This window comes from Eulemur rufifrons, chromosome 16 (genome assembly GCF_041146395.1).
Source record: "Eulemur rufifrons isolate Redbay chromosome 16, OSU_ERuf_1, whole genome shotgun sequence".
In the NCBI taxonomy this organism is placed as follows: Eukaryota; Metazoa; Chordata; class Mammalia; order Primates; family Lemuridae; genus Eulemur; species Eulemur rufifrons.
In genome coordinates, this window is record NC_090998.1 from 44,723,782 (window position 1) to 44,750,716 (window position 26,935).

A 26,935-nucleotide genomic window follows, 5' to 3' on the forward strand; every position below is an offset into this window, starting at 1 on the left:
CAGGAAGGGCTTAGAATCCACCTGCCCTCTTCAAATCCCTCCTCCTGTCATCCCTCTCATCCCCTGACTTCTGAAAAGCCACTGGCTTCTTGTTCCCATAGGTCTGCACCCCAACTCCGCGACACCACCTAGATCTAAGGAAAGAGTATCTTAAGGACATAGAAGTGTAAAAGCTATTACACCTCCTTTGTGTAAACCATTTCATTCCTTCCTCCCACAAACCCTGGAAGTTTCCTTCTGGCAGTTTTCCAGCCACCACTCTCTGCCTTGTCCCTTTTCCTGGTCTCTGAGGTCAGACTCCCCATTTGGGATTACGTCCCCCTTCTTTGCAGAGAATTACCGCATCAGGAGGGGACCTACTCTTGGCCACTCTGTTTGCCTTTTCCCTGGAGTCCTAGAGACTGTCAGAGACTGAGCTTTCTGAGGAGTGAATTCTGGGAGCTGAACCAGATCAGGAAACCCCGACTCAGAGAGGGATTTCCTCTAGTAGGTCTGAAATCCAAGGATAGCTTTCCTAAGAGATTAAAATCCCACTACTAAGAATTTGGGTAGCAACAGAAAAAAACAAAATAAAATAAAATCCCTGAGCACGGCTGAATTTGTCAAGTGTTTCTAGGGCAAAACAATCACAGGAACTCCATGGGTTCAAGTCACATGAAACACTGGCTATGTGTCCTCTGGAAAGACCCCTATTGAGAACACCTTCCCATCAATGCCCACTAAGTTGACACCTGAGGAGTACAAGCCAGGTTGATGGCTTTTCTCCCCATCCCCACCCCATGTACATGGGCATCTTCAGAGGTAGGAGAGGTCCCTGACCACCTTCAAGCCATTTCCACCCTGTGGGAGGGTGACTGACCAGGCTAAAGCACACCCTGAAGAGGTGGGCAGCAGGCAGACAAGGTGTGGGCTAAACCTCCCTCCACCTGCTCACACCCTCCCCATTGACCCTCCACCATTGTTCCAACAGGCTTAGAGTCTTGAGTGGTCATCCAAGGCAAAAATACAACCAGGAGCGCTATTGGATTCTTGTTCCTCAGCTGTATAACTTGGCACTTTGCTACTAACATCTCTGGGGTCCCGAATGAAATCCCAGGAGAATCATGGCCAGGAGGGGACAATGGAGGTAGGACAGGTGACTTGATGATGTGACAGCTCGCTCCCTCCACCCTATTTCTCTCCCCAGGACATATCACCTCTCACACAGCATCCAACCCCACCAAAACAAGCGCCACAGTCTTGGCTTCACAGGGCTTTGGCCGGCCTTGGGAGGCCCCGAGTGAGGATGGCGTCTGCCAGGAAGGTGGGCATGTAGCTCATGGGGAGGTAGAAGAGCTTGGCGTCCCAGCCAGCCGAGTAGCGGGTGCGGGGGTGGCAGGCGGTCAGCGCATGCTCCATGCAGTCCGTCACCTCTGACAGATTCTCCTTGCATGTTGTCAAACGGTTTTTAGATATTGCGTGAAGTCTGTTCAGGATGAGAAAACAGCCTTAATGGAGTAACACAACCTCCGCTCCCATTCACAGCTCTAAGTTAGAGGAAAGTTTCTAAGAATTCCTGGGCCCCACAGTGATGTGTCCTAAATGTAACCAATGCAGGTTCCCCAGGGAAGTGGCCTAACCTTGCCCCAGGAAAAACTGGTCCACACTAAGCCACCTCTGCCTCTCTTCCTGGGAATATTGGGACTGTATAAGTTCAAGGTCTCTGCTAACCAAGTCTAAGTGTAGGAACACCAGCCCTTTCTATCTGGTCATGGGCCCACAGTATCTTCCCTCTCTGTCATTAGCTTCCTCTTCAAAATAATCAGGGGACAGTGGTTCCAATTGTAGTGACTCTGGATTCCTTCTCTAGGTGACCTGTTGACCACCTGGCACCTTTGGAATGGGGATGAACGTCCTCACTTTATGGCGAGGCTAAACTTCCCTCTCCCCACTACCCATCAGGAGGACAGACCCTCATGGTGTTGGAGACATTAATCATGGTCCAAAGTCTAGTTCTCTCACTGTCCACAGTTCACTCACAGGTTGCCAGAAAATTCTCTCCATAGAGCTCCTTGATCTTGGGGCTGGTGCGGTTCCATGACTCCTGAACCTGCGAGGAAACTATCTCACGGTTGGTCATGTTCGTCTGAAAGAAACCAGGCTCAATTACAGCCACCTTCAACCCAAAGTGGGCGAGCTCCCTCCTGCAAGACAGACAGGCAGAGGACAAGACAGACAGGCAGAGACAAGACCTTCAGAGGTCTTGGAGGCGAACAGACACAGGAAAAGCAAAACCCAATACCAAAAGCAAAAACCAATATCCCACCCTTTCTGGTGACATAAGGCAGAAAGCTTGGCAGGTTGGGAAGTGCAGCAGAAGGCTGGCAACAATTGTGACGATGGTGTTGCCTGTGTGTAGGGTTGACAAACTTTACACACCGAGCTCACTAGCTCTGAATCCCCAGAGCTGCAAGGCACCACTGCTGGGCTAGCTCCTCCATACCCCTCACATCCAGGGCATCACCAGAATGCGCACATTTCACCCTCTATCCTCCTCCGTCCCCTTCCTCCCTCTCCTGCCCTGGTAACTCCCTGGCCATCTCTCAGCGGGGCTGCTGCGACTGTGTTCTGGGAAGCATCCCTCTGCCTTCAGTCTCGACTCCCCCCACACACAGCCATTCTGCTCCCTGCAGCCCGTGGCTGTCTAGATGCTCATTACACCAAGCAGCCACCCTGAGTACATCCTGGCTCTGGGTTCCACTGCCAACAGAATGAAGTTCGGCAAGTGCCCCAGGCCCACAGGACGCCACGGACCACTCTGTCAACCTGTCCAGCTCCTCATACCAGGCCTGGCCTTGTCCTTTGCCCTAGGAGGACCCCACAGCACAGGCGGTCGGCTAACGCTCACCATGGGCCTAGGCTGACGCTGTCCTGTCATCAAGAGCCCTGCCCATCCCTCCTTAGCAGGCTGCCAAGTCAAGGTCTTCAGCTCTAAGCTCAAATGTCACACCCAGGAACCTCCCCAAATCTGGGGGCTGCCACGGCCACCATGGCTGATGTGGTTACTACCAGTATCAGGGTTGGCAACAAGGTTTTTCTTTCTCCTATCCCTCTCCCTCTCACCTGTCCAAGTTTTTAGGTCAAGGAGCAAAGCTTGCTGTCCTAGGCTGCGTTATTCTGCACTCACACTAGTGCCCGCTGCTGTGTGTTGTGCTGAGTCAGAGGCCGCACCCACCCCTCGAGGGCTCCCTGCACCCGAGTATCTCAGTGGCTGTGGACATGGGCCCTGCAGCCAAATCTCCCACTTCCAATCTGCTTCAGACACGCCCTGTCTGTGGGCCCTTCTCAGAAGGCTCAGAGGGATGTGACATTATTTCCTAGGTCTGGGGCCCTTCCTTGTATCAGAACAGACAGGAGGTCCCACTGAATGGCTGGCTAAATCCAGAAAAGGGGAAGGGCCAAAAAGCCAGAGGGAGAGATCTCCAACAAGGAGCCTCTAAAGCTGTGATGAAATCACACTGCTACAAAATGCTCCCACAGAAGGCCAGGAACAGGAGGACTCAGGCAGGGCCCGATCCCAGTGCAGTACCTGAGGGAGTCCGAGAAGATCTCTGTGCCGGACTTGGAGATGCTGTAGCCGCCACCTACAATACACAATCTACCCCATGACACTGGAAACATTGACCATGCGGCCCCTCGCCTTCCTCACTAAGGGCAGCAGACTCAGAGTCACCTCGATCATCCCCAGCAGGTTCACGTCCAATATGGCCATAAAGTCTTGTTTCGTCAACCACTCATTGGGGGCCGAGGGCACGCAGATGCCAGCATTATTCACCAGGCCCCAGAGTCCTAGGGACAGTGGGAAGATGAGAGAGCAACACTGAGTTGTGCCTGTTCAGTGTGGACACAGTTAAGGTTCACGTTGCCAGCCCATCAGAGTGACAGCAGTGTGGTGGATGCTGGAAGGGGGACTAGGAGGGACAAATAACAGCACGGCGTCTGCAGCATTAGGAAGCTGCACAGGCTGCAGCTGTTGCAGGACAGAACCCGAGTCTCCTCCTCCTTTCATTCTTCTTGGCCCGGCCCACGGCCTCCTAGACAGGGGCATTGACCCACATTCGATGGGGGCAGGAACTGGTGTTGGAGAAATATTGTGCATCCATTGGTCTGGAAACACGGACACTGAAGTTTGGTTATTTACACATTAATGTGGTCCTTGCAGACATGATCCACATTCAAATAAACTTTGAGATTTTCTGGAAAGCTCAACATCTATCTCTTGATGGAAAATGAGAGACAGGACACAGAAAGAGTCAGGAAAACAGGGGAGAGAGGAAGAGAAAAAGACAAAAGAAAAAATAGACAATGCTAAAATCTAGGTAGAGTTAGGTTGGGAAGGACAGACCTGAAATCCTACGTTTGAGAGAACGTGGAAAAAAATCTTGTATTTGGCCTCTGGGCACTGGCCTGGGAAGACCCTGAATCAATATGGAGCAGCCTTCCGACAGGAAGTTCTTGGGAGACAGTGTCACTGACACTCAGGCTAGAGAGCCATGGTATTTGCCTAGTTTACAGCAACCTAAAACTCATGGGCTCAAGGAATCCTTGAGCCTCAGCCTCTGCCTCAGCCTCCCGAGTAGCTGGGACTACAGGCATGTGCCACCATGCCTGCCTAATATTTTCTATTTTTAGTAGAGATGGTGTCCCTTGCTCAGGTTGGTCTCCAATTCTTGAGCTATAGCGATCCTCCCACCTCGGCCTCCACAGTGCTAGGATTATAGGCATGAGCCACCATACCCGCCCCTAAATACTGTGTCTTAAAAAGCTTTTTCATTATGTTAAAAAAAATGTTCATCTTTTTCTGAGATAATATTATGTGATGCAAACTGTGATCAAAATATAATTCCAGTTCCATCAAGATGTAAAACATATTTATGTCTAGATAATGAGTTGAGGATGACTTTTGCTTCCATCTTTATACTTTGCAGTATTTTCCACAATGATCATGTTCTATTAATACATTTATTCTTAGATCAAAGAAATCCACATCCTTTTCTTCCCCCATAACAAGACAAAGTAGTGCTATGAAAAGAAGGAGGAAAGAAAAACACCTTCCTAGATCTGCCTTTTTACACCATTCCTCAACTCGTGTCCTCTGAACATGGGGATGGTCTTAACTCTCCACGGACCGGGGTGGGCCAGGTGAGGACAAGCTGAAGCGCTGAGAACATGAGCCGGGCTCCGGCACGAAGCGCCCCCATGCACAGCCCCAGCCCAGGGGAGGCCTGATGGGCGAGGAATACTGACAGCTAGGAGGCCTTCAACCTGGGCACACTGCGGGCATCTCCCCAGGGACAGGACAGGAGGTGTCCCCTTAACACAGAGGGAAGCACAAACAGACATAAGGAATCTGGGTGGTACCTCTGTCCCCCACACGCTCCTTCACCCACTGGGCAGCTGCAGAGATGCTCTCTGTCTTGGTGATATCCAGGCTCACGGTCTCCAGCCTGTCTGACGTCTGGGTCCTCAGCTCCTCGGCCCCCTTCTCCATCAGACACGCAGCCAGCACCCTCAAGCTGCGCATGTCCAGCTGTCTGGCCAGCAGGTTCCCAAAGCCCGAGTCACAGCCCGTGATGAAGACGTACTTGTCTCAGAGGTGGCTCACCACCTGCCTCTCCCTGTACCAGAGCACAGAGTAGTACAAGCCCACAAGGGCCGCCAGGTACAGCTACGTGGCTTTGGGGGGACAGACATAGACAGGCTGGGGTGAAAGGAGAGTGTGGACAGTGTTCAGACAGGAGAACTTAAGAACACTTAGGCTGTGGAAGGCAGGTAGGCCTCCCAGAGCTCTGGAAAGGAGTCTTCAAGTTTCTTCCTGCTGGTCTACTCATGTCATTCTTAACAGATGTCATTGGATTTCCAAAGAACGCCTTGACATGAGGACACTTCTCCCAACCCCCTTCCTCTGGTCTCCCACTCCTCACTGATCCCCTCAACCCAGCTCTCATCGCCAGCAGACACACAGTGGAGCCCCCGCTGTCCTAGGTCTCATGGTTCAGAACTCCTCACCTTTTTTCTGCTCAGATCCTGAGCTGCCGAATCTTCTTAAGAAGAAGATACAGTTTGAATCAAGACACAGGTGGGTTCACAGCCCAGCTCTACCAGCTGGCTGAGTGGCCTTGGGCAGCTAGCTCACCCCTGGGAGCCTGGGTGTCCTTATCCAGCCCAGTACCCAGAATCACTCCTCAGAAAGCTAAGTTACTGTCAGTCTCCAGGGTACAAGAAAAAGGCAAAAAGAGTGGACAGGAATAGATCCCCTCCTGCTAGAATAGTTTTCGGGGGTAGAAAGTGGTACAGAATCCTAAAGGGGCAGTCCGATCTCAGAGGCAAAGGAATGAGAAAGAGAAAATGAAGGCTGGGAACCCACAGGAAAGAAACTCCCAGGGTTGCTGGGAGGGAGGAAAGGAATGACTCACACAAAGCTGGTGTCACAGTGTTTATAGTTCACCTCCTGCAGACGCCCTTCCCCAGCCCTGGGTGCTGGGTACACTGCCCTCTGCCCTCCTGCTCTGGGCCCTCTTCTGCCGGGTTGCACATCTGGAATCTGGACCCCTCAGACAGTGAGAATCTAAAAGCCAAAGATTCAGTTGAACAAGGACAATAGGGATGGTATGTCTCAAACCTCACCCAAACATGGTAGGCTCTAAACTCTAATAACTGGAAAGGCATTAGTTCAGTTTATATGAGGGTGTGGATCGATAGGAGGGGGCTTCCCCTCAGAAGACTGAAGACAGGGTTAGAGCCTGGACCTCATACCTACTGTCCTTGGAGGGGCTGTCAGGGTGACCTCGAGAATACCAGTTCATAACAGGGGGATAGGATGCAGAGAGGCAGGGAGGTAGGGGAATGGAGCAGGGGCAGAAGCAGCCATGGTTTCACTACGCTGGCCTTCTCCCTTACTGTCCACGTTTACTCAAAATTTTGTCCCCTAATTAAGGGAAGAAGAGGAGACTGCCTGGAAGCTGCGAGGAGAGGTTTCCTGCAGAAACCGGAGGCTAAAGAAGGGCCGCGCGCCCCCTGGTGGTCAGTCTGCAGCACTGCTGTCTCGGCGTGGGTGTTGCCCGGGGAACGCCCATGGACCCAGCCCATCCCCACCGTGGCCACTCTCTCCAGTGTCAGGGCGCCTCCCTGTGGCCTCGTACGTGGGTTCCCCAAGAAAGAAGGAAACAGCAAGACTGTTGACTGATAAGGGACTGGATTAAGCATTAATTACACAAACCTGTTTCTAGCCCTACAGGGCACACAGCGCCCTCCTAAGCCCAGGACAGGAACCGTAACTAAAAAAGACACCCCTTCCAGACGGAAGGCAGAAGGAGGACTACAAGTGGGAAGTCACTGACTTTCTGCTCCTCAGAAAGGGCACTCTCCTCAGGATTGGGCTCCTGTCCCATGTACTGGACTAGGCTCCCTCCCCAGCGAAGAGGCCTGGGAGGGGGTGGGGCACGCTGAGGCCTGAGTACATTGCACTTCTTTGTCAATGGGTCCTTCTCCCACCATGGCAAGGCCCTTGAGTTGTGACAACACGTGGGGCCCTCTAGCATGCATCGTGGTTTGTTTCCATCAGGAGGTGCTAGCAGAAATCAGAGACCTAACCAATCTAGGTGCTGACATTCTTGGAGAGGACTCCGGAGGTGAGCCCAAACCTCTTGAAAATGGCTCAATAATCGTTGTCTTTTTTGGAGAAGAAAAAGGACAGAAATCCAGAAGCTCCAGTTTAAGCCTGAAGCAATGGTTTCACTTTAATGAAGCAACATGCATGGTTCAGCACACTTCAGCCTTGAGTGTGCTGAACTCTAGAGCTTAGGTGGACCCTTAAGGGCAGGAACTGAGTCTCACCATTTTGTATTTCCAGTCCCGGGCGGTGCTAGCATCTGGCAGAGGTGAATGAATATCAAGGTGGATGACACTGCAACATCTAGTATCACTTTCCATTTTCATCTACATTTCTCACGTTGTCTGACAATATGAGATTTCATAAAGCCTCCATTTTTCTCATCTCTGTAATGAAGAAGGAGAATCAAGATGACTTCGGCAAATCCTCCCAACTCCAACTTTGGGGGAGTCTAAGAATCATACGTCTATATCAAAATGGTGAAAATTTAGGAAGTTGAGGCCAGAGAAGCATTGGAGAATTTCTGTCCTGCATACATCAGGTGTTCCACAAAAGTTAACAGACCTAAGAAATCCGGAATCAGCAAGAGACTGTCACCACATGTCCACGGAGAGGCCAGCGGTTGTGGGGATCATGGGGGAATCTGAGGGAGCAGCAGAAGCCAGGGGAGGGACAGGAGACTGGAGGGGGGAAGAGTGGAGACATGTGGAGTCGCTGGCCCTGTGGGGGCAGGGGACCTAGCTGGGGCCCTCCAGTCTCTTATCAGTCTTTCCAAGCTTCCTGTTCCTTAGACAATGTTGCACCCTCCCTTCCCCCACTCTTGGGAAATTACAGAAAGGAAACAGTTGTCCTTCATGTTGTGGAAGGATGGAGGTGGGAAGCAAAGACATTCACCTTCCCCTTCTCAAACCCCTCCCCAGATGGTCCCACAGATCCCTCAAGTTCCATGAAGGAGATGCCTCCCTCACGCAGGGAATTTCCCAGAATTCCCAGGGCTGAGTGGCCTCCAAAGAAGTGGATGCTCAACCTTTCTTTTTCATACTGGAACTGGTCCATGAGAAGCTCTTCAAGGGTGGTCTTGTTTAACCTTTTTGCACATTGTGGATCCCTTGGAAGGCTCTAAGCCTCCATAAAAATGCACATAACGTAACAATCAAAATTTTGTATCTACTTTTCAGGGAGTTCACACCTAAAGCCATTAGGTGTAAGGAATCCAGGTCAAGAATCCTTATAATATGGGTTTATTGAATTACTAGCAGTGTGACTTGGGCAGGTTATTTAACCTTTCTGTGCCTCAGTTTCCTTGTCTAGTATAAAACCCACCTTGTTAAATTGTTATAAGGATTAAATGAGGTAATACATGTAAAGAAAGCCCCTTTCAACCATGTCTGGCAAATGGTGAGTATTCAATAAATGTTAGCTGTTACTATTAGTACATCTCTTCTGTGGTTGTTCGTAGTGGTATATGGGAATGTTCTCGCCCTTCTATGTAAGAAACACAACCCCAGACAACTAAATATAATAAAAGAGGAAGCTGCTATTGATCCAATTCAGAGAGAAATATGCTAGTGGTGGTGGGACTATAGAGGTCTCTCAATATTAATTCCACAATAGGGAATCTCTTTTTCCTTATCCTCAAGAAGTGGAAAGCGGGCATCATGGTAGTGCCAAGTACTTGACATATATTGACTCATGTATCCCATGTAATAACCTTGTGAGGCAAGTAGCATTATCCTCATTTTACATATAAAAGAAATAGAGACTCAGAAAAGTTAAGGGACTTGCCCAAGTTCACACGGCTACTGAGTGGTGGAACAGGGTGTCAAAGATGGGCTTGATCCCAAAACTGGTGTTATCTTCACTGTGTCTTGTGAAGGGTGGTGAGCAGGGGGAGTTGAGCAGAGAGAGCCAAGGACAGGGCAGCAGGCCACATCCTTCTCGGGGAGCCTGGGGAGCCCCTCGTCTTGTGTTGCAGAGCAGACAGGATGCCTTTCAGCCTCGGGGAAGCCATGGCAGGAGGGCAGAGCAATGTCCACGGCCAGACTTGGCTCCTTCACTCAGTGACATTCTGGAAGTTTGTGCTGGGGACGGGAGTGCGATCACTGCCACACTCCTCAGCCTGACCTTTCCTCCATGCACCTGCCCCGCTCCTTCCTCCAGAGCCCGGGCTGCCCCCTGGGAAGCTGCCTGCCTTTATCTGTGCCTCTCAATACCTCCTCCCTGGTACCTTCCTTCCTTTCTGATTGTTGATCACAATGTCTTGTCTACACTTTGGGGCAAAAAAAAAAAAAAAAAAAAAAAAAAAAAAATGGGGGGGAGGGGGAGGAGAAAGTAAATTTCCAGGAATTGTTTTGCTGCTGTTGCTTAGAGCAAAGCTGCTTGCCCTCCTTCTGCCCAGATTGGCAAGGAGCCCAGCCTCCTGTCCCTCCCTCTTTCCCTTCCTCCCAGTCTCTCTCTTTCCAGCTCCCCCCCATCCCCAAAAAAACTCGGCATGAAAACTGCAGAGCTATCACTTATTTCTTCCTGAGGGAGCAGCTTTCCCTCCGAGCCTCTGCCAATCACTTCCTCTTGCTGCAAGTACACACTGGATGCTGAGAGTAGGTGGGGCGGCCAAGTGCAGGTGAGGCTGCAGGGGGTAGGTCTCCATGTGCAAGGGAGATTCAGAGACCCAGCAGACATGAGCCACTAAGATGCAACCTTGAGAGGAACAGAAATGGCCACGGGTGTTGATATGTCATAACAATTTGTAATCCTAGTGTCTCAAAATGGAGTCCCTCGTGGCAAGTAGCATTGAGCCCACAGTGAAGTTATTTGCCCTCCCAAAGCAATAAACATATATGTAATGGACTAAGGTGATAAGATAACACTTGCTGTCACCTAGTAATGAGAATAAGACCCATCTGGGAGGATCATAAAAGCAGCCCAGACCCAGCCTTGTTCAAATGTCTTCAGAGGTTCTGCTCATGAGAACTCCGAGGCTCTCCCTGTTTTGGTATCTGCAGCTATCCCCCTGCTGACAGGCAGGCACGTTGGTCTCCTGAGCCATCCCCCTCTAATTATCACCTGTGTGTTGAATATTAATTGCATGATTGGTGGTGTGTGAAGGCCTAGCAATAAATTGTGAGTTTGAGCTTATATAATTGGCTATTGAGTCATTGTTAGCACACCTAGGCAGCTTGGCCCTAATTAACATATCAATCGGCACAGCCAGTAGCAAGTGTAGTCCCTGTGGAGAGGACAGAAACTAGAACAAGGGTCTTCCTTGAAGGGTGCTTGGTCTAGGAGAGGCTCCATCTGCATGAGTCAAAGGCATGAAGAGGGAAGCGAAAACTCTCAGAAAGCTCCTTACTGGAAAAAGATAACAACGGGATAGAAACTAAGATCCTAAAGAGAGACAGCAAAACTGAAACTTGTGAACATTTGCACATATCACATTGTCATGTTTCATAATAACAGATTCTTGACCTAGGAGTGGTCTAATATGTGAGTGGAGGGCTTAAGAAAACTGCAAGATTAAAAATATCCCCTCCCTTGGCCGGGCGCAGTGGCTCACGCCTGTAATCCTAGCATTCTGGGAGGCCGAGGCAGGCAGATTGTTTGAGCTCAGGAGTTCGAGACCAGCCTGAGTAAGAGCGAGACCCCCATCTCTACTAAAAATAGAAAGAAATTAGCTGGACAACTAAAAATATATATATATATATATATAAAATTAGCCAGGCATGGTGGCACATGCCTGTAGTCCCAGCTACTCGGGAGGCTGAGGCAGGATTGCTTGAGCCCAGGAGTTTGAGGTTGCTGTGAGCTAGGCTGACGCCATGGCACTCTAGCCCGGGCAACAGAGTGAGACTCTGTCTCAAAAAAAAAAAAAAAATGTCCCCTCCCACTGAAATGGTTGCAAACAATGTGTATGTACTTAATGCCACTGAGCTGTCCACCTAAAAATGGTTAAGACAGCGTGCTGGCACACACCTGTAGTCTCAGCTACTCAGGAGGCTGAGGCAGGAGGATTGCTTGAGCCCAGGAGTTTGAGGTTGCTGTGAGCTATGATGACACCCTGTACTCTAGCCTGGGTGACAGAGTGAGACCCTGTCTCAAAAAAACAAAAAGGTTAAGACAGTAAATGTTATGTTATGCATATTTTATCACAATAAAAAATCAATTAGCAAACACACGCACACAAATCCCTTCCTTGATTGGATAAACAAAATGTGATATAATGAAATATTACTCAGCCATGAAAGGGAATGAAGTACAAATACATGTTATAATGTGGATGAACCTTGAAAACATTATGCTAAGTAAAAAAATAAAAGAACAGACAAAAAGGTCACATATTATATGATTCCATTTATGTTAAATATTCAGAATAGGCAAATCCACAGAGACAGAAAGCAGAATGGTGGCTGCCAGGGGCTGGGGAGAGGGGAACATAAGGAGTGACTGCTTAATGGATATAGCTTTTCTCTTCAGGTGATGAAAATGTTTAGGACTTTTTTTTTTTTTTTTTCCTGAGACAGAGTCTCGCTTTGTTGCCCAGGCTAGAGTGAGTGCCGTGGCGTCAGCCTAGCTCACAGCAACCTCAAACTCCTGAGCTCAAAGGATCCTCCTGTCTCAGCCTCCCGAGTAGCTGGGACTACAGGCACACACCACTAAGCCCCACTAATTTTTTTCTATTTTTAGTTGCCCAGCTAATTTTTTTTCTTTCTTTTTATAGAGATGGGGTCCTGCTCTTGCTCAGGCTGGTCTTGAACTCCTGAGCTCAAGTGATCCTCCTATCTCGGGCTCCCAGAGTGCTGGGATTACAGCCATGAGCCACCATGCCTGGCTGTTTAGGACTTAGACGTGGTAGCTGCACAACAATGTGAATGTACTAAATGCCACTGCATTGTACACTTGAAAATGTTAATTTTATATTTAATCCCCTCCAGCCTACACGCCCTTGGCCCTACATCCTACAAAACCTGGGCCCAGGTCCAGGTGACTGCCATCTGCACAGTGCAGCTTGAGTAAGACAGGCAGCCTGTTTGGGCCTCCAGGAGGATAAAGCAGCCCAGCCTCCCTCCACACGGGGTATCTCAAGAATCAAACGTGATTAACTGAGGTGAGAGTGCTCCGAGAGGCAGGACGCTCTGCTGACACAAGATGTTCACCCAGAACACAAGTCACGGGCTCGGAGGGGAGAGTAGGCTGGTCTCCCCCGCCCAACACCCCATTCTCTGCACCCCCAGCACAAGAGAAGTACAGAGCCGTGGGGGAAGAAGATGCTGTCCTCCTCACCCCTCCCAACTCAGGAGTCTCCCTGAAGCTTTGACGTAGCCCCTTCCCACTCCACAGCCAGTCTTTCATCTCTCCCCAGATTCTCACCTGCAACCACAAGATGAAGGCAGGAGCTGGAAACCCTGCAAGCGGAGAACCGCAAGGGACTGGCCAGAGTCATGAAAATCCCAGCGGGTTTTCAGATTGATTTTAGCCCCACAGCCCCCATCCAGTTCCTCTCTAGTAGGAATCCAGACAGACAGGGGAGAGTGGGATTCCAAGTAGACTTAGAGGGAGGAAAATACACACATATTTAAAGCACTTGCCACTGCAGGGCCCTGTGCTAAGTGCTTCACCTTGATGGCTCATTTCATTCTCACAACATACTATTGTTGTCCCCATTTTGCAGAGGAGAGAAGAATTGAAGCTAAAGAAAGGGTAAATTCACACAGGTAGTGAGTGAAGAGTCGGGGTTTTAATGCTTGCAGCCTGACCTTCCCACGCTGGGACGTCCCCTCCAACTGGATTGGGGAATTGCAGGAAAAACCTCAGCCCTCTCCTGCTGAGCCTCAGCCAGTGATAGCTGCTTCCCGGATGAGAAGGGCGGCCCTGAAGCCAGCAACAACACCAGCCCCACAGCCACGGGCCCTCCCGCCTCCTTGCAGCTCCCAATAGCCTGGACCTGCGGCCCTCTAGGACTAAGGTGTTTCCAGGGGAAATTCAGGTGAGTGGTCCATTGCCCTCCCCCAGGGAAGATGAGAATCACACTTGGAGACCGCTGGCTTTCCTGTATGACCCACAGATTTTGCCAGGTGTGAATGAGAGGTTGCGGGGGGGGAGGGGTCCCCAAACCCACGGCCCAAATAACAAGACAGAGCAAGAGCAATGGAGGAGTACTCCACAAAAGGGCCAACGAGTGAAATGCCAGAAGAGAAGCACAGGCCAGAGACCAACTAGGGATGGAGGGGGTGGGACTGGCTGGGGCTGGGAGGAACTCTTGGTGGGCACCAACAGTCCCAATCTCTTCCAGCACTGAAACCCCTTAACAAAGTGTCTCTGCTCTTGGGTCAAAACTGGCAAGTGGGCCAGGTGTGGTGGCTCATTCCTGTAATCCTGGTGGCTAATGTCTGTAATCCTAGCACTTTGGGAGGCCAAGGCAGGAGGATCACTTGAGGTCAGGAGTTTGAGACCAACCTGAGCAATACAGCAAGATCTGTCTCTACAGAAAATAAAAAAATTAGCAGGGTGTAGTGGTGCACATCTGTATTCCCAGCTACTCAGGAGGATGAGGCAGGAGGATTGCTTGAGCCCAGGAGTTTGAGGCTGCAGTGAGCTGTGATAACATCACTGCACTCTAGTCTGGGCAACAGAGCGAGACCCTGTCTCAACGACAACAAAGTGGGCAAGTGAGTTGTGTATTATTTATTCACAGTTTGAATGTTAAACCTCTCACTTCTCTTTCTTGCCTCAGCACCTTTCCCCAAAGCCCCCCAGTCCCTGTGGCCTTCTACCTTGGGGACACACGGCTGCTTTTGAGGTCTCTTTTCCCTTCCAACTCTTCCTTCTTCTCAACAGGCATTTGTTGGCCCTCATGTCAGTCAAACCCAGCTCGGGGCCCAGCCCCTCAGAGGGGTTCACCGCAGTGCCTGCCAGTGACTTTGGAGAGATCCACAACTGGACTGAACTGCTCTACTTCTTCAACCACACGTTGTCTGAGTGCCATGTGGAGCTCAGTGAGAGCACCAAGCGAGTGATCCTCTTTGTTCTCTACCTGGCCATGTTTGTGGTTGGGCTGGTGGAGAACGTTCTGGTGATATGCGTCAACTGGCATTGCTCAGGCCGGGCGGGGCTGCTGAACCTCTACATCCTCAACATGGCCATCGCGGACCTGTGTGTCGTCCTGTCTCTGCCTGTGTGGATGCTGGAGGTCATGCTAGACTACACCTGGCTCTGGGGCAGCTTCTCCTGCCGCTTCACTCACTACTTCTACTTTGCCAACATGTACAGCAGCATCTTCTTCCTGGTGTGCCTCAGCGTGGACCGCTACGTCACCCTCACCGATGCCTTCCCCTCCTGGCAGCACCGCCAGCACCGAGTGCGGCGGGCCGTGTGCGCAGGCGTCTGGGTCCTCTCGGCCATCATCCCGCTGCCAGAGGTGGTCCACATCCAGCTCGTGGAGGGCTCTGAGCCCATGTGCCTCTTCATGGCACCCTTCGAAACGTACAGCACGTGGGCCCTGGCGGTGGCCCTGTCCACCACCGTCCTGGGCTTTCTGCTGCCCTTCCCTCTCATTGCCGTCTTCAATGTGCTGACGGCCTGCCGGCTTCGGCGGCCAGGACAGCCTGAGGGACGGCGCCACTGCCTGCTGGTGTGTGCCTACGTAGTCGTCTTTGTCGTCTGCTGGCTGCCTTACCACGTGACCCTGCTGCTGCTCACACTGCATGGGACCCACGTCTCCCTCCACTGCCACCTGGCCCACCTGCTCTACTTCTTCTACGACATCATCGACTGCTTCTCCATGCTGCACTGTGTGGTCAATCCCATCCTCTACAACTTTCTCAGCCCGAGCTTCCAGAGCCGGCTGCTGAGCACTGTGGTCCGTTATCTTCCCAAAGACCAGGCCAGGGCAGGCGCACAGGCTTCCTCTTCCTCCTCTTCCACCCAGCATTCCATCATCATCTCCAAGGAGGGGCCCCAGCCCAGCGCAGGCCCCCAGCCCCACCCATGCCTGAACTTCCAGGCAGCCTCTTTGCCTCCAAATACCTCACCTACCTCTACTCCTCAACCTTTTATATCCACCTGAGGTAGATTCCAGGCTCCACCAGTGAAGTAAAAGGCTGGAGGTGTAGGTGAGAGATTTGGGGGGCAATGGGGAAGAAGGTCAATTTTGAATAGATCTTAAAATACTGAGGTGGGCAGAGGGAGAAGGGGCAGGGAGGGATAAGAACAGGTCCTTGGTGTTGTACTGTTTGTCTCAGTCCTTTTGTCTAAGGGAGCCATGCAGAAAAAAAGGTAAAATAAATAATAGAGACAGCCATGACTCTGGATCTTTGAAAAATCTGCACTTCTGGCTGGGATTGGGAAGGGAGCTTAGGCTAAAGAGTTGCTGGCGGAGGAAACTAGACACACTCATTTCACAAATCACCCTGGCCGGAAACAGTGAGCTCCGCAGGAACCTCACAAAACTTTCCTTTTGTGTTTGTGTGCTTGTTGATCTTCCAGCTCACTATGCAGGTTGTGGGGACAAGAGGCCAGAGGCCAAGGAACCAGGAGGCCTCAGCAGGACATTCCCTAGCTGTGCGTCGTCAGTGCTATGATAAGTGGAGGGGTGGTGACAGGTCTGAGACAGGCACCCTGCAGCTGGGTGGGCAGGATGGCCTCTCCACCCATGGTCATCCAGGAAACACAGATCCATTTCCTTGCCAATACCTCCCCCTCCCCCCAAAGCAGAGGAGCTGTCCCAGTCAATGCTCCTCCTAGCTGACCTCCTCCCAGCTTCAAGCTTCAGATCTAGGACACTTCGGACTTATTCTAGGGAGACTCAGAACTATCAGAAGACCTGCCCACCCCCATCTCTCCCTTTCCCTCCAGATCATAGGAAAGTATCAGGGGACACCCATTCTGGGAGCAGACCTTGGAGCAGCCAGCAGCAGATGCTGACAGAGGTTTTGACCTTGGCCTTTGTCCCCTGTATGGGATGGGAAGGGCCAAAGAGGAAATTGCCCAATTCTGTCACAGGACAGAGCCCTGACACTGTCGTAAGTCAGTTCTCCCTAGCCAAGTCTTCTCATAATTTTCCTGTCCAGCAATTTATGTCTATTAACACTTGTTCCACAAATAAGAAAAGTCCTCTTGTTAACAAGTAGGCTTTCTGGGAAAGGTTCATTTATCAGTTTGGGAAACTAGCACGGTGTCCATGAACTCTGATGTGAAAGTCTAAGAACAGGTTCCAGTTTCTACCTTCCACTTCCATATCCTTGGCCTCTTAATCCTGCTTGTGGAGAGTGAGGGGACTGTGGATGTAACCACTGATACCCTCTTCACCACCTCCTGTCCCATTCAAGTACTCAGCGTGCCCGGAATGTTTAACTTGGAATAACTATGCGCGTACCTGCACACCACCTCCTCTGCTTTTAGAAATCAGAACCTGTATTCACCAGGTGCATTAAATATGTGCTCCGATTGCGTTCGCACCCCAGGCTTGTCAGGAGTGTGGAGCAACCTGCATCTACCACTCGCCTGCACACTGGGCCCAAACCTGAAAGGATCTGAAGCTATAAACAGCTGCTCAGGGGCACAGAGCCGAAGGCTTTTTGAACCAGGAGTCTAGGTTGTGGCTTGGGTTGTAGTAAGGGATTAACCTAACAAAGCAGAAATCAGATTAAAAAGACTTTCTTCTCTTGTTCCAACATAAAAACCAAGCCCATATCACTGACTTGGGCCACAGAAGTTTTCTGCAGGAAACCAAATTTTACATCTCCGTCACATCCCGGGTCACCTCAGAGGCCACTTTCCCAAGATTAATTATCACCCTGGCAGGATAAATACTTTCTTAGGGCCTTTCCGCCCATGGAGGGAAGAGTGGGAAATGGCTGTGCTGACACAAGGTTGGGCTCAGTATCTGCTGAGCTTTGATGAGGCCCAGCCTGGGTGACGTGCTGGGACTAAAGGGACCAGCTTGTAGTAGTCTGTCTCCTCTGTGGCAACATGTGTACCAACCTCATGAAATTATGCCAAACCTTTGCCTCCTCCTTGTTTGAATTTCCTTCTCCCCTCTTACTTTCCTTTTGCTTCTCTCCACTGAAAGACATGCTGTGTCACAGTGAACTAAATGCACTGGCAAGACAAACTGTAGCCAAACTCTCACTGAGCAACGTCAGTCCAACTAGACATCAGCAGAGTCCGACCACTCTCTCTAGGCTGACGGAGATGCTCTCAACCTGAAAAGGTTGAGTCTTTGACCTAACTTCCCACTAAACACAAGCCAACAAGTTAATCCTGGGGAATTCCAGCTACAGGAAAGGAAAATGTGCTACCTGAAAGATCTGTGGCATCTGCTGGGCAGAAATGTGCTACTGAAAGGGTGATGAGCCCAGATATTTTGAGCTCCAGGTGTGAGCATATTCACAGTAAATAGGAAAAGAACTCCCATTTCAAAATTTTTTTTATTCTAAATAAAAACCACACTTTGTGCTGAACAATGGAATATAAAAGAATCAGATGTACAACGATTTTAGACATCTACTATTTGGGAAAAAAAGTTTACAAAATATACAAAACTTTACAGCAATAGATAGTAAACACTTAAATATCAGGAGGTCAGTACTTATTAATTTAATGGAAGAAGTCAGACATCAACAACTCTTTGTTTCATAAGAGACTTTAGCTATTGGGGGGGCAGGTGGGTTGGACAGGGGAAGGGTTTTAAAGAAACATCAAAATCAAAACAGCTTCACTTTCATTTTGATGTTAAGTTTATGATGCATAATCACATTCAAAGCAATGCTGTGTCCTGCTTCATGACTCATTTGGTGCAGGACTCAGGGAAAAGGACACGTGGAACTCCCAGATAGGCACTGACTGTGCCACGCAGCCCACTCCCATGCCAACAAATTCAGTGTCCATCTATAAGGGGGTTTAAATTCGCTTTGGAAGTTGAGTAGGCTGGAGTCTGGGGAATAGGGCATAGCAGGAAGCCAGAAGAGGAAGAAAATTCATCAGTAGCAAAAACCCGACTGTGAAAAAGATATTTAAGCCCAAAGGTTTGTCTTGGAGACAAAGGATAGAGTAGAAGAAAGCCAAAAGAACTTTTACCCATCTCCTGGTTCTTAGGGGTCACCTGGCCCAACTCCCACCCCACCTCCTTTCTTCCCAACTAGCCATGAACTGTAGGGACTCCATGGAGTCTTAAAATTTAGGACCAAATACGAAGGTTGCAGCATCAGTGAGTCACCAGTGTGCTGGGATATTGATCCCCTCCTCCGGCCACAAGCAGCCTCTGCTGTTTATCCCCAGTGTGCCACACAACCATCTTCCCCTTAGGAAACAAGTTGGGAATAGCCCCATATTTGGTTTAATGCTCTATGATCGCCATCTTGAAATTCTTAATAATTTGTGAACAAGAGGGCTCCGCAAATGACATTGCTGGTCCTGAGTACAGAACAAGAAAAAGGGGAAAAGGGAGAAGAGAGGACATTCAAGAGTCAAACAGAACTTCAGAGCAATACAGGAGACAGTACTAAACTGGGCTCCAGGAGAGAAGGGGTAACAAAAACAAATGAACAGACGGTCAAAAAAATTAAAACTGCAAAATAAAACGAATACCTTCCCCAGGTATCCTAGAGTGCCCTTTGCCACAATAGTGTTTCAAGTAAAACAACTCAGAAAAGGGTGAGCTAGAGGCAGAGGAAGCAAACATGACTTCAGAGAGAAGTTCATCAAGTATGAACATGAGGGACACCCAGAGGGACAGGGCTGGGACAATGAGCCTCATGAGCTCAGTGTGACATATTTGACGGGGACCAACTGGACCACCCTGATCAACCACAGCCTCAAGGGATCAGGGGTGCAGTTTTCTGTTTAGTGTTTCAAGGGCAAAGTTTCAAGGATCTGCTTTTTGGTTTACTGGCAAAAAGGGAAAACTTCACAGTTTCAAGTTAAGTATACAGACACCCAGCATCTGTGACGCCCTCTGTTAAGGAAAAGGGTTTCTCCAGCATATTTACATGCTCTCAGCTACCTGGCTAGGTTCCAGAAATTACCACCTCTCTCAAACCGGCCATTCAAAAATCACTCCTCACAAAAAAGTAAAATGTAAAAAAAAAAAAAAAAAAATCAGTCCTCACAAACAATCTGGGAGGGAACATTCATGCTTGAAAAACTTAGCAGGTACATGATTGTAGTCTATTACATACTTCCTTCTTAAATTTCTAATGGTCAGTGTCAGAAGGGAGAAGCCATTCAGTAATGGAAAGTCTCACCACTACTTTCCTGATAAGAATGTCCCAAAGGTTCATTGAACAAGCTGCATTTAGATGGTCAAAGGGGGGGCCTTTAACCTGGCCACTGTGCGAGTCCCTTCATCTAATGGTCACCCCTCCAGACAGCCAAGCCACGAACTCCAACTCTGAGAATTTATCAGTCCAGGGCTGTGGAGAGACGCAGCATGGCCAACAGGGATGGAGCTTTAGTTTGCCTGTATGTCTTAATATAGACAAGGACAGGAGGCTTCCCAAGTGTAGGCAGGATGAGAAACTGTGCAAAAACGTCCTTCAAATGACTTGTCCCCCTCAACCCAGTCTCTAATCTACTCCAGGATGGAAGGGGGAGGAAAGGCCGGGAAATTTAACTGGCCCCAACTTTCTAGAACTTATACCTATTGCCCAAAGGGTTCCCTGGGTTTACTATGCTAGAGGTTATCTGGAGAAGAAAAGAATTTGCTCATTTAAAAGGTTTGACATGTTTCCCCCTAGTTATCCCCTGTTCCCCAAATCTCTGCCCAAAACTGTCCTCTGGAATATGGCTACTTGCTGGGGAGAAACTCATTTTCCTAAAGTCTTTTATCCAAAAGAGAGGCTGGGTAATATGTATACAAAACCAAAAAATAAATAAATATTTAATGTCCAAGGCGGCTTTGTGAGTTAATCAAAACCACTTGCTTGTGAAACAGCCCGGGGTGCTGCTGAGTCTCACCAGGAGCAGTATCGGGGCTGAGGCCAGGACTCCCAGAGCTCCCCTGGGCAGGGTGAGGTAGTACGAGCTCCTGAGGTGCCACCTTGTGAGTATGTGAGATCAAGGGCCCTCTCCCTCAAGCCTTCTTTGGGCAAGACCCCTCAGAAAACCCACTAAGAATGGAGCCAACTGGCCTTGTGGACTGGGCAGACCCATTCCCGAGCCACCTAGGGAGGGCCTGAACCAGCTGCCATCCAATAGCGCCCCCTGGAGGTGATGCAAGGACAGACCAGGATAAATTCCAGCAGGTCAAAGGTGAGCTGTCAAAGCTCCCACACTGTTAGCACAAAGTAAACAATAGGTTACCCAACTGGGACAGACAGACAGAACATACACCCTGCTACACACCACCAGTTACTCAGGTCCTTTTAATCCTGAAGGGCTTGCAGTCCACCACTTCACGGAGTCTTCTCATCTACTCTAAGGGCCAAACTCTTCTGGGTGGGAGACTAGATGTAAATTAAGGCAAGGCTGCTGCTGTCAGACATATCCCTACCTCTCCCCCAGGAAACTCAAGGCCAAGGGAGGTGGCCAAAATGACACGTGACAATATCAAAGTGGTTCCCTGTCCTCTTTGCCCCACAGGGAAGACCTGACATCCTGGGCCACCATTCTGTAATTTTCTTTGGAAACGAGGAGAAAAGAGAAACCTCTTTTCCTGTCCATCCAGGCTGCCACTTCTGGCAACACTGCAGGACACCCCTTCTGGCTGGCAAGGACTCATCCCAAAGCTTTCTAAACTAAATAGAAAGCTTTGTCCCAGTTTGGATCTAGCTGCCAAAAGATTTTCACTGTCCAATCAGCAGATTAGGGCCGCAGGGCAAGCAGGCACCTCCATCCCTGACACCTTTCCCCAGGGCTGGCACTGGAACCTGAGGTGAGCTGCCCTGCTGACTGGTCTTTTCTGAATGACCACATTCCCAAAATCTTTCTCACAGTTGGTTGTCCCAGTTGGTGGCCTGGCGGTAATACCCACAGTGAAAATCTCTCTTCACCTCTTCTATTCAGTGAGGCTGTTGGTTGGATTCTTAGCAGCATAAAACCTAGCAGTAAACTAAAACTACAGAGGCTGGGGAAAGGGGTCTAGTTGACACCGACTGCTTGCCTAGATCCCAAAACCAGCCTCAAAAGAATCAAAAACACAGCCCTTTGTGGGCAAGAACAGGTATGGAGGTAAATGCAATAGGGCTGTTGCTTCTCAAAAAAAGTAACAGCTTATGTGCTATCTCTTCTTTTTTTCTTCTTTAAACACAACACAAAACAGAATTCCTAGCAAGGCAAAACTGTAACTTCAGCTGGGGAGGGACCAACAGCCATTAGAAAATCAATGTCCTGGCTGCTACTGGGGAGCTCCCCTGGCTCTGTGGGGACCCAGTCAGCTGTCCAGGTTCTTTTCCGCCTCTTTGGAATGGATGATGTACATGAAGGTCTGCTCGATGGTGAAGTCGGGCGGGAGGCTGCCTTTGTGCACACCGACATGCTTGCTCATAAGGTTAAGGGTGGAACTATAGTGGCCACAGACTGTGCAGCGGTACATAAGGGCCCCCGAGTGCGTCTTGAGATGGCACTTGATGGTCGAGCGGCCTCGGAAAAACTTGTGGCACACCTTACACTGGTACGGCTTCTCGCCCGTGTGGATCCGCCGGTGGTAGTTGAACTCACTTGTGTGGGCAAATCTTTTGCCACAGACCTTGCAGCTATACTTGCTGTTCCCAGGTTGGCCCTGCAGAGCCAGCTCCTCACTCAGAAACTCCTCTGCTGGCAGCTTCCGCTTCTGGAGAGTTGGGTGCTGTAGCCCAAAACCAGGGCGCACCTCAAGGCCACTGTTGCATTTGTGCTGGCTGACATGGTAGCGATAGGCAGCCTCTGACTTGAAGCTCTGGCTGCACAAGTGGCAGTGGAAGAGGGCATCTTCCAGACTTTGGTGCACGGCCATGTGCTTCTCTAGAAGATGCCAGTCCACAAAGCTGTTGGCACAGACAGAGCAGGAGAAGACTGAAATGCCGAGATGGGACAGTGTATGCCACATGAGGCTGCAGAGGTTGAGGTGACGCTGGTCACAGATGCTACAGGCCTGGCCCTTCAAGTTTAGATGATCGAGGATGTGGCCCCGGACCACATGGAAATCTTTGGCCAGTGCTTTTCCACAGGCAGCACATTTCAACTCTGGGGAGGCTGCCCCCGAAAACAGACCCAGCTTCCCAGGCAGGGGATCGTTGGGGTGGACAATGATGTTGTTCTCAAATATTCCATCCCGTCGGTGTAGGGTCAGCTGCCACTGGGTAAAAAACTTAGTTTCACACATGTCGCAGGAGAAGAGGAAAATACCAATGTGGGACAAGACGTGGGTCACCCGGGAGTTTCGGTCCTGGAAATGGGTCTCACAGACCTTGCAGTTGCCTGTCAGCAGGTCCACGTGGTCCCGAGCATGCTGCCGGATCAGTTGAATATTGGGCTCTAGAACTTTCTTGCACACCTGGCAGGGCATGGCCTTATTCTCCCGATTGTCATTCTCTCCAAAAGTCAGCTCATCTTCACTGTCATCACTCAGCTCAATCACCTCTTCAGTTGTGACTATCTCCTCAGTGGGGTCTTCAAACTGCAAGTCATCGTCCCCCAGGTCCTCCAGCTGGAGCTCATCCATCTGCCCAAAGCCGGGATCTTTGGGGTGGTCACTATTGCTCAGACAGGAGTTGGTCCCAGTGGTAATGTCTATTGCATTGTCAGGGGTGAAGAAGCTGTTTTTACTGAAGTCTCCATTGCTTTGAACTTTGTATGGCTGGCAGGAGCTCGTGCTGGTCTGGATGCCCGTGCTGATAGTACCTAGGACCGGCTGGGTCACCACACTAGGAATGGATATGAAAGGAGTAGGGACATCATGGTCTTCTGTCTTTGGCGGCAGAGGTGGCTGCAGCAGAGGCAGGCTATGGTTAGTGTCACTGGCAACATTCCTCTCTTCCTCTTTATAGCTCCCTCCAGCATCACTGGGCAACACATAGTTTCTGTCAGGACCAAAGTGCTCTCCACCACCCCGGAGTTCTCCAAGGGGATGGGCAGATTCTGCTGAAGGACCACTCAGGGTACCAGAGTGGCTCTCACTCGTGCTGGTCAGGGGCTTGGCCACAGCAGTGCTCTCCAGGTCAGGAAAGGTAGAGTGACAGGCCCGGAGGAGGTCCTCCATACCCAGACGCTCAGCCACCTCGTAGATGACCCCAACATTGATCAGGTCAGTGAAGAGCTCTGACGTATAGACAAAGCTCAGAATCTTCTCAAAGTTGGCGGGGGTGATGAAGTCCACCACATAGGTCCTGGCGGCATCAAGCCCAGTATTCAGGAAGAGGTTCTGGAAGTAGCCAGCCGCACAGGCCAGCACAGCCTTGTGGGCTGGGAAGGAGCGGCTCCCCACCACGATGGTGACGTCGCACATGGTCTCTGAGAGCCGGCACTTGTTGAGTTCCTTCAGCAGGTTGTTGGGGTGGTTGGTGCTTTGCAGTTTGATCCTCATGCCCATCTTAGCAGCTCCTATGAAGCTACCTCCTTATTAGCACAGTTAATCTGTGGACAGCAAAAGAAAAAGATGGATGGCTAAACACATTCCTGCGAGAACGGGGCTCCGCAGGAGAAAATACCACTGTTCTGAACACTTCCAAGCCCCCAGTAGGGAGCAGGACTGAATGTACATGGAGAGCTGCTCCACTCTGGTGGAGTCAAGGACAGCACTAATGATGACACACTGACACCTCTCCCTGCATATATCCAAATACAGAGTCATGGTGACAAAACCCAAAAGGACTGAAAAAAGTCTGACAGCTTGGTCTTAAGAGTCAGTAAGAGTTTTTAGGGCTGGTTGGACAGAAGCTAGTGCCCAGAGCCCAGCCAGAGGTACTTCCCTCAGACACAATCTTATTCTTTGGTACCAGAGCAACTCGCTCAAATTTTTCTTATATTAATTCCCTCCTAAATACAAGCTTTCCTATCTCATTGAGTATGTTCTCTTCCTTCACAATGCCAAATGCCATATGCATGCTTGAACACAGTTATCAAAGCTCCATTAGCTACTGAGGAAAAGATAAGGGCACTGGATCTTTTAGTTTTCTGTCACTGCTGTGTCCTCTCAACCCCTAAATAAATCTCATTTTCTTGAATTCCCATCTCTCTCTACCTATACTACATGCCTGCTCTCTGGCCTTTCTATAACCCAGCCACTCCTGATACTGCTCTCACACATTCCCTGTATTCTGTGGATGAAGTTACAACACTCAGAACCCAAAGAAGTAAAGCAAAGTAGAACACAACTGGTAGTATTTAATATTACTTGAATATATTTTATTCCTTCAACAGATTTACTTGATGCCGTAAGACATCTAATTGTATAGGTACGAGTCCTAGAGGCTTGTTCCATACCACTTTCCCCCTTTTCTCCCGTACGCCAGAGGAAGAAGAGCTGGATGCATTCTTGTTCAGTCTCAGACTCTCCCTGAGCAACACAGCCCCTTTCTCCATCTCACCAGATTCTAGCAACAACTCCCAACTTTTTCTGGGGCCCAGGAAGCTTCTGAGTATTGTGGGGTACCAGCCAAGCATCTCCCGGGCCCCAGTGGCCACCCAGCGATGGTCGGCGGGTCGGGGCACTGGGCAGCCTGAGCGGGGGGCGGGAAGGCAGGGTCGGAACTTCCGAAGACACCCCAACAACCCGATGGCGCCGCGTTCCCCACTCCGGAGAGCCGAATCCAGGAGGGAGGGGCGTTGGACCGGGCTGGGGCACCCCATCTGGGGTCACTAAGCGCCTCGGTCCCTCCACAAACAGCGCGGGGTTCACCCGGGCGACCTGGGCTGGGGCGCGGGGCCGCATAGGGGGCCGCGGGAGGGGAGGATGGTCCGGCCGGGAGGAGCGGGCAGGAGGGAGCCTGCGAGAGCGAGAGAAAGCCGGGGCTGGGGCAGCCCTCGGCCCGGCCGCGCTTACCCGGCTCCGCGGGGCCCCGAGCACCATCGCCGCCGCCGCCTCACACAAAGGCCCCGGCCCTCCGTGCCCGGCCCGACGAGGAGGCGGCGCCGCCGGCCGCGGCCAGACTCTCCATCCGCCGCGCGGCTTGCCGCGCCGGCCCGGGCCGTCCCGGCCGCCCGGCCCGCAGCGCCCCCCGCCGTCCCGGAGGAGGCAGCGCCCCCCGCCGCCGGGGAGGAGGCAGCGCCCCCCCATGGCGGGGCCCGGTGCGAGGTCCCGCGGAGCCCAGCGGGCGCGTCCTAGGCACCCCCCACCCCCGGCCTGGCTTTGGCCAAGCGGTGATCCACGTGCGGCGGACCACTCCCTCCGCGCCCTGGGGCCTCAAGAGTGGAAACACCTCTCCGGACTCTCATCGCCTCCCCTGTTCTGCGCTCACAATTCCGAAAGCTTCTCCTCAGAACGTCTGCTGTTGTAGTTTTACAAAAAGTTGTAAGATTGTTTAATTAATGAGCTTCCTGAAGGCAGGAATCTGTGACTTTGCACACGACTGTATCTCCACTCTTACCACACTTCATGGTACAGATGATAAGAGCTTAATAAAGCCTGTTTGAATGAATGAATGACGGAGCACTTGAGGCTAGACCAGTGGAAGCCTCCCAATAATCCACTGCTGTCCCTCCTTCCACCTAGATGGCCAAATGAAGGAAGTTACAGGATCTCATGGTACTTTGGCACCTCAGGCCTGGTTCCTGAAGCCTGTCCTCCCTAACTCTTTCTAGAACTCGATCACTCTGCCTCTCCCCCTTTCTCCCAATTCATCTTTTCAAATGCTCCTGCCCGAGAATTGTCATCAAACCCAAACTACCTTTCCGGCCTGCCTCCACCCCAACCCAAAGACATTATTAAGTCTTGGTCACCCCACCCCTCCTCACTACAGAGGCAGCCCTCAGGGTCCAAAACCCTTTGGTTTCACCCTCTCTCCCATCCCATCCCATCCCATCCCCTGCCTGACAATAGCCGCAACCAAGCACAAATCCCCAGGACAGGCACATGGTGGGGTTCAGTCCTTCCTTGATGGATAAATGGGAAGGAAGAGACACACAGGATGTTGCCAACTGATCTAAGCCAGTTTGGCCATTCAGCAATTGTCAGTTCCCTTGATGAATTTGGGAGATTGTGTGCCATTTTTTCTACAACCTTACTAATTGGTAGCAGATTATACTAGAAGAAAGCACTATACCAAATGCTACCGAACATGTAACATTTATTAGCTAAGAGACACAAAAACAATCGTAGGACCTTTTTTTATAGTTTGGGGGCAAGGAATCTCACTTTTCCATCTAGTGAAAGGGTCA

General features: G+C 50.6%; 3 protein-coding genes across 3 annotated transcripts; 1 reads left to right on the plus strand and 2 right to left on the minus strand.

Moving 5' to 3' along the window:
* Positions 1-1,128: 1,128 nt before the first annotated feature.
* On the minus strand, positions 1,129-8,707 carry LOC138397298 (retinol dehydrogenase 16-like). Its single transcript, XM_069491241.1, is given in 8 exon segments — positions 1,129-1,465; positions 2,016-2,183; positions 3,569-3,642; positions 3,644-3,828; positions 5,401-5,707; positions 7,380-7,464; positions 8,249-8,331; positions 8,546-8,707. Coding segments are annotated over 8 exon segments (1,284 nt in total). The 3' UTR covers positions 1,129-1,245.
* Positions 8,708-13,517: 4,810 nt separating this feature from the next.
* On the plus strand, positions 13,518-15,931 carry GPR182 (G protein-coupled receptor 182). Its single transcript, XM_069490453.1, has 2 exons — positions 13,518-13,631; positions 14,483-15,931. The coding sequence occupies exon 2, from the start codon at positions 14,499-14,501 to the stop codon at positions 15,708-15,710; it is 1,212 nt and encodes a 403-aa protein (XP_069346554.1). The 5' UTR covers positions 13,518-13,631; positions 14,483-14,498; the 3' UTR covers positions 15,711-15,931.
* Positions 15,932-21,622: 5,691 nt separating this feature from the next.
* Positions 21,623-25,633, minus strand: ZBTB39 (zinc finger and BTB domain containing 39). The gene is made up of 2 exons (XM_069490337.1): positions 25,602-25,633; positions 21,623-24,193 (listed from the first exon to the last, which is right to left on the minus strand). Exon 2 carries the CDS (start codon positions 24,147-24,149, stop codon positions 22,014-22,016), a length of 2,136 nt encoding a protein of 711 aa, XP_069346438.1. The 5' UTR covers positions 24,150-24,193; positions 25,602-25,633; the 3' UTR covers positions 21,623-22,013.
* Between the last annotated feature and the right edge of the window lie 1,302 nt (positions 25,634-26,935).

Coding starts and splice junctions, on each gene's coding strand:
- ZBTB39 (XM_069490337.1), bottom strand. CDS start 24,149: ATGGGCATGAGGATCAAACTGCAAAGCACCAACCACCCCAACAACCTG.
- GPR182 (XM_069490453.1), top strand. CDS start 14,499: ATGTCAGTCAAACCCAGCTCGGGGCCCAGCCCCTCAGAGGGGTTCACC.